General features: G+C 40.2%; 1 protein-coding gene across 1 annotated transcript in view; it reads right to left on the reverse strand.

Annotated features, from left to right (window-relative positions):
• Positions 1 to 1,683: 1,683 nt before the first annotated feature.
• Positions 1,684 to 9,420, reverse strand: part of LOC103385733 (protein FAM3C-like) — a 12,102-nt gene continuing 4,365 nt past the window's right edge. The window contains exons 2-10 of the mRNA XM_008319705.3: positions 7,642 to 7,754; positions 5,130 to 5,266; positions 4,238 to 4,354; positions 4,006 to 4,107; positions 3,654 to 3,780; positions 3,512 to 3,570; positions 3,310 to 3,433; positions 3,107 to 3,233; positions 1,684 to 2,981 (exon numbers count right to left, since the gene is read on the reverse strand). Of these exons, the coding sequence (XP_008317927.1) occupies positions 2,853 to 2,981; positions 3,107 to 3,233; positions 3,310 to 3,433; positions 3,512 to 3,570; positions 3,654 to 3,780; positions 4,006 to 4,107; positions 4,238 to 4,250 (681 nt within the window). The 5' untranslated portion in view covers positions 4,251 to 4,354; positions 5,130 to 5,266; positions 7,642 to 7,754 and the 3' untranslated portion in view covers positions 1,684 to 2,852. The remainder of the gene's footprint in view (positions 2,982 to 3,106; positions 3,234 to 3,309; positions 3,434 to 3,511; positions 3,571 to 3,653; positions 3,781 to 4,005; positions 4,108 to 4,237; positions 4,355 to 5,129; positions 5,267 to 7,641; positions 7,755 to 9,420) is intronic.

Consider the following 9,420-nt stretch of genomic DNA (forward strand, 5'->3'; position numbering starts at 1 on the left):
GGGGGGGTCGGGGGGTGAGTGTCAGCATGCTACTGTGGAAGAAGAAGAAGAAGAAGTGTGTGAATATGTTCTGTTTCCAGAGACCCTGGATCTCGGTCGGTCGGTCGGGGGTCGGGGGGGGCTCCACCTGCTCTGTACTGTGCTCCTCTATAGTGGACAAAGTTTTGGTCTCCTGTTTGCATGACCTGGTTAACTATGTTTACATGATCGATGATCAATGAGTATAAAACACACGACTATTATTATGATTATTCTCACTGTTGTACTGAAGATGATGATGTAACACTGTATAATGGAGCTTTATAACGTGAAGTGAGTGACGTCGTCGACGCTGCAGCACCGACGGTGGCCGTGGACTTTTCCTTAACCGCGATGGCGGAGTCTGGACCTGAGTGACACGGCGCTAACACCGTTAACGACTACGGTTTAATTATGTCATTTAACAGCAGAAACCGAGTACTAACTGAGTACTAACTGAGTACTAACTGAGTACTAACTGAGGGACAGGATGCGTTCGTTCTCCTACACCAAGAAAAAGTACTAAAGTACCGTATTTGTAATGGAAACGAAGCCAAACAGCGGCCAAGCCGCAGCCCTCTGATTGGTCAAGACATCACAACATACAATGCATCGCATATACCGCCGAATGTTAGCCTGTACACATGTTAGCTTGTACACGTGTTAGCTTGTACACGTGTTAGCTTGTACACGTGTTAGCTTGTACACCTTAGCCGCACAAACCTTAAGATACATGAAATTAAAAAAAATATATATACATATATACAAGCATATATATATATATATACATATATTAAATCTAATTAATCGTAGGTTAGCTGTGGGAACATATCGATTAATCACGATTAATCAAACAACAACAACAACAACAACAAAAACCCCTTTGTTTCTATATATTTCCCGAACAGGAGAAACGACAGATGTATGTGTTTCACATATATGTCTGTTCGTACGGACTTCCTTCTTCATCCACAGACAAACTCAACATATAAATGACAACTTTTTTTTAATTTTCTCATTAACGATGACGGAGTATAAGCCATATTTGGAATCCCCCCCCCCCCCCCCCCCCCCCCCCGAGACTAACAGCCACAGCTTCCGTCCATGAAATACGGTACTTCCTGGTGTGAAAACGTCACACGTTCATGACATTAACTGACGTCAAGTTCATTTTGTTGCCCGTAACAAATCAATTCAATCGGCCGTCGCTCGGCGATCACTCAGACTTACATGACCGTAATTATGGAACTAAATATGCAAAACTGTGAGTGAAGGGCTTCATGTTCACTGTTAGCTGTTAGCTGTTAGCTAGTGTCGACGGTTTGATGAGCTGGGAATCATTTATGAGGTTTGTTAACGACCACGTGTTGAATCCCGACAGTTTTAGGAGAATATTTTACCCACTATTAACACACATCTAAACACCAATGTATAATATATAAATATGAATATATAAGTATATATTGTATATCTTTTCTTTTTTTTTTGTAAATGCTGTTTTGAGCTACAAATGTATGGATGCAATGCATCATGGGTAACTGAATGCGGTGTGAGAAAATACACATTTGTAACCAGAGAGATACGACTGCAGGAAACGAAAATAAAACCTCCTTGTCTATGCACTGTTTGTTGGTCATTTACACGTCGTCACTTTTATATTTTTAATTTATTTTTGTCTTTTTATTTTTATCTTGAACAGAATTTTTAAAAAATCACTAATTCTAATATAGTTATGTTTTGGTTTACAATAAAACAATTGGTTCTAAAACAATCTTCACAAAATGGGACTGAAACGAATGCAATATCTCTGCCGCCCTCTGCTGGCTGCCTGTAGAACGACTTGCCGAACCAGCCTCTCGGGCCTCCTTGTTTGTTCAGGTCTCCACCTACAAAGTAAAGTGCACCGTAGTGTTGAGGCTGATTTCCTGATATTTATTTTCTTCACATACAAACAAACCCTAAAAAAAAACAAAGCAGAGTTCAAAGGCAACCTTTGAACCTTTTTTTCAATAAAAATAACCGCAACGTTTCTAATCCACGGATCAAACCTGTTTATTTGTCTATAAATACACACACGTTAATGTCAGTCACCTCCGCCGCACACTTTAATTTCTATCGACTTCACAAGACAAATGTCAGTGTTTTTATAACTGCAGTGACAGCAGTATGCAAATAGAAGTACCAACAAATGCAGTAGTATTTTTATTATTCAAATATCAGCCCGACGCAGTACAAACGCAGCTCCCACATATGTAAAAACAGTCGGTAGTTTGATAACGATCCAAAAACATGAGTGTCGATAATACAACCTGCCGACTGCGATACAGCTCCCCTTGAAATGTATTTTTTATAAGGCGCCCTCTACAGCCTAGAGAGTGTACTACATAGTAGGGCACGCCATTTTGTTGTGGTGTCCGAATGTTTACAGAGTAGAAGTTGTCCACTATTATAGGGCAGTCAATGTATCCCATAATGCACCGCCAAATCTAGCGAACATCTGTTGTACACTAGCCAAGCCATATATCCCATCATGCATTGCAGTCGTGACGACATGGCGGAGAGAGAGGAGCAGCGTCCGTACGTCTGTCGTCGTAACTGCGTACCAAAGTAGTACCTGGAACCGTTTTTCCGAGTTTACTATACAGTGCAGTACCTATAATCCCCTACAGAGGAGTGCACTGGATGCACTGGATTGAGTAGTGCATTGTGGGATACATTGAGTGCCTTTTACAGTGGAGTAAACATTCAGACACCATACGTACACTCTGTAGGCTGTAGGGGCCTACAGAGCAACACCGTCGTCCCTTCCAGCCAATAGGAGAGCAGGTTGGGTATTAGCTTCCCGCTGATGTTTCAGTAACTCTGGAACTTCCGTCAGCAGTGAGTCTGGGGAGGCAGCCTTCCACCTCCAGGCTTACAGGCCATCCATCATAAACGTTGGTCTTCTCATCGTTGACAGATTGCTGAGATGTGGGAGACAAAGAAGACAGTCGCTCTGTGATCTTAGCGTTAGCATACTTCTAAAATAGACGGCCTTTTTCCGGCACATGTAGAACAAAACGCCGCGGTGAGCCGCAGGATCACGAACCTTCTCAAAGACGCTTTTCATCCGCGTCCCTGTACTTCCTGCAAACACCCAGCCGTCCCGATGATTTACGGAGTTGATCAGAGTGCTTCCCATTCCTACAAATAACTTCCTCACTTCATCTGTCAACCTGTCACGGAGAACGACGGCGTTTTGTGATGTGAAATCGTTTTTTATCAGTTCAATTTGTACCATTTTGCACTCACGGCGCCGTCACGTCATCAAAGGAGGCCGCCAGGAAAATCAGTCCTGGTCGGAGCGACTGCAGGAATATCAGCAACTGTGCTGAATTCTGGGTATAAAATGTGTTTTCCACTGATCCGTTTTCACCTGAGACAGAAGCGGCGTTTAAAGGATATTGAGAAAAACCTTTGATCGCACGACATCACTTCAAAATACTTCACTCACCATCGAACACCGCGATGTTCAGTCCATGTCTCACGTTGTTCTTGACGGGGCTCATGACGCTGCAGAGAAACCAGGAGTTCACTTCAGTTTACGTTCACAGACCACATCGGAATTTAGCCGCCGTTCGTGAAGTCGCACGTACCTTTTACCGTCAAATCCGATGGTTGGTCCGATAACGTTAGCGAATCCACTCCTGATGTATATGGCGAAATGATCGGCTGGACATTCAATAGAAAAGTCGTGTCGTGTTGGTTTTGGTCGAGTTGTATCTAACGCAGAAATAAAGGAGAAAAATTTGTCACCGTTTCCTGTCGACTAACGCTACAAAATCTAAATGATATTAATATTTACTTTAAACATGGACGCCAGTAAATCAACATAAGAGCGGGGGGGGTGGGGAGACACTTCCATATACTCCGTTGTTAGACTTGAACTAAGCAGAACATCAAAAGCAAAATTTAAAAACTAAAAGTGAAATGAAACAGTGATCTGACCCCGACTCTTCACTTGCTCCTGGAAATATCCCTTGAACGACTTCCTTGAAATTCCCCATACTATTAGGATGGCAACCTCCACGACAGCAACGAGAATAAGCACTGGATACGACAAGACCACACGGATTAGTACTGACAGAGTAGTACTGACAGAGTAGTACTGACTAGTACTGATACTGAGTATCAAAGGAAAAAGATATTTTTTTTAAAAAAAGAAGAAAAAGTACTTCACCTTGTTGTTTCATATCTCTGACCAATGAGCTCCTCCTAAAAGTCAGAGTTGTTGGTCGAGTGTGTGAGAGAGAAGAGTTGCAGACGCAGCAGTAGTACTGGCACTGGTACCGATCATCTATAGCGACACGCCTAAATGTTGGTTTAGATTATTGACACAGAGACGTCCTACAGCTTGTTGCTCTTTGTTTTCAGAACCGTAATCCGCCTTCGTATTAGTTTTACTATTTGCACTATGGCAATGAATGCTGGGTAAAAAGAGGGAGACATATCTCATATCTCACAGCAACTGGAATATATTTTAATATTTTAAATATTTGTTATCTAGTTCCACTGAGAAACTGGTCAGTGGTTTGTTTGTGTTTGTTGACACAGTATTTCTATGATCATATTTTTATATTAATATTTCACATCAGACACTTTTGAAATTTCCGCCAAATAATTTCTCAATGAATTCTTTTTGACTCTGGTTCTAATGAAGCAACGATGAACTTAAAAATATATTTAAAATATATATATATATATATATTTGCAATTTTCCTGCATTCAACTGGTTTGAGCCCATGTACCACCAACTGTATGCGAACCATAGTTTGAGAACCACTACCCATGTGACCAAGTCACACAAACATATAAATACATACATATATACATGTACATGTATTTACTATTATACATGTACACGTATGTGTGTACTATATGCTTCCTGCATAAAGTTAAATTCAGAAATCAACAGACGAAAATAAAAAATTACATGTATTTACTATTATACATGTACATGTACATGTGTACTATATGCAGAAACATGAAGTTAAATTCAGAAATCAACAGACAAAAATAAAAAAAACAAAAAACAGAGAAAATGTTGAAGGTTTTCCGACCTCAGGACTCACCTGCTGGAGGTGACGACCCGGAGCAGAGCAGCTTTTTGTCGTCGTGTGGTGCGGGTGTAAATAGAAGGTGTTGGCGTAGGTGGCTCAACCTGCAGGTCAGAGTTCTTCGTTTTAACTGTGTGGATAAGGTGCGGCCTCTGAAACACAAACACAACCAGAGAATAAATCTGTTTACGACAGTTGGTTTAGACTCTGGACTGAAGAGTTCTTCAGAGGTCGCTCCGTCTGAAGTCTCTTCGTCCGCTCTACGTTGATCCAAGTCTATCGTTGCTGTGACGTAAACAAAGACGAGACGAACAGCTGACGAGAAGATTCAAAAACTCCCAAATTAGAGGAAAAAGTTTAAACAAAACATTTTCTAACTAGAAACTATTTACAAACAAAACAAAACAAAAATATATATCATATAATCACAATCACAATATTATATTATTTTATAATATTATACATTTTATTATAAAGATTTCTCCTGAAACCAAAATAATTTAAGAGAAATATTAAATTTCAAAAATAATTTATACAGGAATTATAAGCAAAAATTCCCATAAAAACTAAATAAAACTGAAAAATATTTTTCAATATAAAAAATAAACAATCATATGAAAGTGCTCTGTGTGTCTTCATAACAAAAGTCTGACCTTAAACTGTTTAGTTTATTGAAAATTATTTTTTTAAATTTTTCAATATAAAAAATAAACAATCACATGAAAGTGCTCTTCATAACAAAAGTCTGACCTAAAACTGTTTAGTTTATTGAATTTTTTTTTTTAAACATTTTGGACTTTTAAACATTTTAGTTAAATTCTATTATTCGATATTTTTTTAAAACAAACCGCAGTTCTGATGACGTAATGTGAAACGTAAATACAGAACAGTCTGAATTTAACTAAATTCACTAACGAGTATTAGTTTCAATATATCGAACACAAGTTTCGATTCGATTCGTAAATGATTTGAATGATGATGTTCGTCCTTTAATAATTCCACAAACATCAGATCTGAACCGGCGTCATTTGAATCTCTTTACTCTTCTGTAACAGCCGCTGCTGTGTCACTGCTGTCACGTCGAAGTATTTATGAAGCACAAACTCAACCGCGGTCAGCAATTTTATCTGCAGCAGCTGGAGTGAATTTACACATGTAGTACCAATAACCTCCACCTGAAGGTGCTCCTGCACCGTTTTCCAGTTCATTAAACGAGCTCTTTCTGACTACACACCGCTGCTGTGATCTGATTTTAATTAAAAAAAAAAAAAAAAAAAGTAAAAAAGTAAAAATTGATTTGATGACCGTTATATTTATACTTCATTTTTCTAATTTTACATCAACAAAAACACTGAAGTAGCTCATTTAACACCGCCGTCAAGAGCGCAGCAAACAGTCACTGCATACAGTGAAAGTCTATATATATATATATATATATATTTTAAATTTTAATTAATTTGAATTTCTGAAGACTATTAAAAAACAACACGGTAAAACGGTTTCTGCTCAATAATTACTTTGAGCAGCCAGTGACATCCAGTGACACTTAATTACTCCCTGGAAGGTGGAGTCATCTTTCTTTAAGTGTGTGATAAATGTAGCTGTTAAAAATATCATGCACCATCACAACACCACAGTGTGGGAGTCCATTAAAGAGTCAGTGGAGTCTGTGCATGAAGAGAGGGTTGTGTTTTTCTTTTAAAGCGGGTTATTAGGAAAGTGGAAAGGAAGAGAAAATATAAGACGCCAGAGGGAGAACAAAAGAGAGAAAAAAAAAAAAAAAATCTTATTTGACAGAATTTCATTTTTCAACAATACTTGATGAACTGGCAGATGCTCTGACTCACATCACAAATATTAATTGTGCAAATTGTAGCCAGGCAAACAGTTTAGGAGTTATTACTCCCACACTCTTCATCTCATAATGAAAATTCTCATTCAGTCCAAATGTGATCGTCGGTGGGAGAGGAGTTCGCCGGGTGAGAGGAGACGAAAAAAAAAGAAAAAAAAAAGATTGCAGTACAGTCAACACGAGTACACGAGTACCTTTGGTAGAACTGTAATAATAAATCTGTTAATAAACAAACACTAAGAATAATCTGATGTTCATTTGTTCATTATCGCAGCGGTCACTGGGGGCGTGGGCGGGGCACGAGCTGGACACTACAACCATTCACCAGCAGGGGATCGCTCACCACTACTGCCACCATGTGGTCCATACGCTCATGTCATATTTTCCATTACGTGCATTATGGGTGTTTCCCTCAGCAGTCTAGGCCTACAAGGTGACAAGAAATTTAAAGGCAAAAAAACAACAGCGTTTTTTTAAGAACATTACCATTAGATGGCAGTAGAGAGTATTGATTACTCTCTTCTTATATGAAGCCCGACATGGTAATCCTAACATTAGACGTTAAGGTAGATTAAGCCACAGATCATACAGTCTACTCCGACTCCTACGGCACCAGTAACCAGTTTATTTTTATGAATCAAACCACATGAAAGAAAAGAGTTTTGTTTTTTTTACCTCTTACACTTTAATCCTTTACACCAACAGTGAGGAGGTCAGGGCGTGGTCCACCCACAGTCGGCTCCTGGCAACGGCCACGCATGCTGTCGCCATCTGCTGGAGAGGTGATGCTGTAACCCATTAGGAAAAAAAATAGAATGATACGATAGGGGGCGCTAAAGCATAACATCATTGAGGACACTAAAATGGCCTCAGCTCCTGGAGCAACAGTCGATATCAGAAATTAATTGTTTGGACAATATCAGCAAAAAGTTAATACTCCGTTAAGAACAAATGTGGAATTTGATGCAAAAATTTTTTTTTTTTTACAGTATATGGTCATTTTTTTCCTCTCCAGAACGTTCTAAACAGAGAAGGATCCAAACGCCCTCACTCTGCGTGTGTTTCTCACCTGTTTCTAACGAATTTCTCAAGTGAAATTAACGACCTCACCGTAGGTCAAAGGGTGGACGACCTGCCCCGTTCATAACAACCACCTTCTTTTACACCTGCTGGGTTTAATCCTGACACACAAATGTTCCGCAAAAACTCAGGACCAGACGTCAGGACAGATCTGGAAACGTCTGAGAAGTTCCTGTTCACAGAATCTTCACAAGAGCGTGAGATAAAAATCCTTCAACGTTTAACTTTTAATCATAATAAGGTCTGATGGATGTGTTTCACCGTAAAGTGTGGAAATATAACACATTCATGACAGACATCAGTGGCAGCTTCAGACCACTAGAGTTCTTAAAGCAAACACATTAAAATATATAGAGGGTGTGAAAAAATACCTCTCTCTCCCTCTCTCTCTCACCGGGGTGATTTTTTTTTTCAACAACTTTAAAAGCCTCTCCAGAGACGACCGGGCCATTTGGACTCTTTAAACCTTTTTATGCACTGTGTGAGACCTTGATGCCTAAGCAGTGAGAGCTCTACAGAAAAGAAAAAAAAAAGAAAAGAAAAGTAATAAAACAGACTTTTATCTCTCCGGAAGCAGGACGACCAAACACTTGCTGGTCGCAGCCTCTCAGACCCGAGACGTGCTGCTGTTCTGTCTGTCCGAGAGTAAAAAAAATAAATAAATCAAATGTGTTTTGGTCGAAGCTCTGAGGAATTATCCCACAAAGACACCGGCTCAAGAAGAGAGGAAACCATGACATGTGACGTGACGAGGAAGGTCACAGCCGTGTCAACTTTCACCGTGGGACAGATGAGAGTTAAACCTACAAACAGTAGCTTCTCCGTGCGCCGACCTTGTCTGACTCCCACTCCCACTGTTCCGGGGCCTCTGTCACCGTCCTCGTCCGTCACCGCTGAACTCTGATCCTCCCCCTCCGTCTCAGCAGGACCCGCACGTCACCACGCTGACAGGAAGCGATGTGACAGATCCGGGGACGGGCTTCTGCCGCGGCGCACTGATTTGGAATAATGGGCTCATTAATTAGCTTTTCATATTCGACAGGGAGGCAGCGTTCTCCAAATGATCAATACTAGCGTTGGCTGTCATCGCCACGAAGAGCGAGATTACTGACGCAATAATTCCACGCGAGTGAAGCCTTAGCCCCAGCCTTAAAAGACAAATGAATCCAATATGAGCTAACAGTGGGGTAGTTAGAGAGCCCATAAACCTAACAGTGCAGTTCATGATGTGTAGCTTAGATAAAGAGGAAATACGAGCAGCAGATATGACAGATGAACAGTGGTTGGTGTTGTGGATCAGAGCCGTGTGCATTCTGACCAAGAAAAAAAAAAAAAAAAAAAATACTCCCCCCCCCCCCCGGACGAAAAGCGGGC

Source organism: Cynoglossus semilaevis, chromosome 11 (assembly GCF_000523025.1).
Source record: "Cynoglossus semilaevis isolate Cse_v1.0 chromosome 11, Cse_v1.0, whole genome shotgun sequence".
Taxonomy (NCBI): domain Eukaryota; kingdom Metazoa; phylum Chordata; class Actinopteri; order Pleuronectiformes; family Cynoglossidae; genus Cynoglossus; species Cynoglossus semilaevis.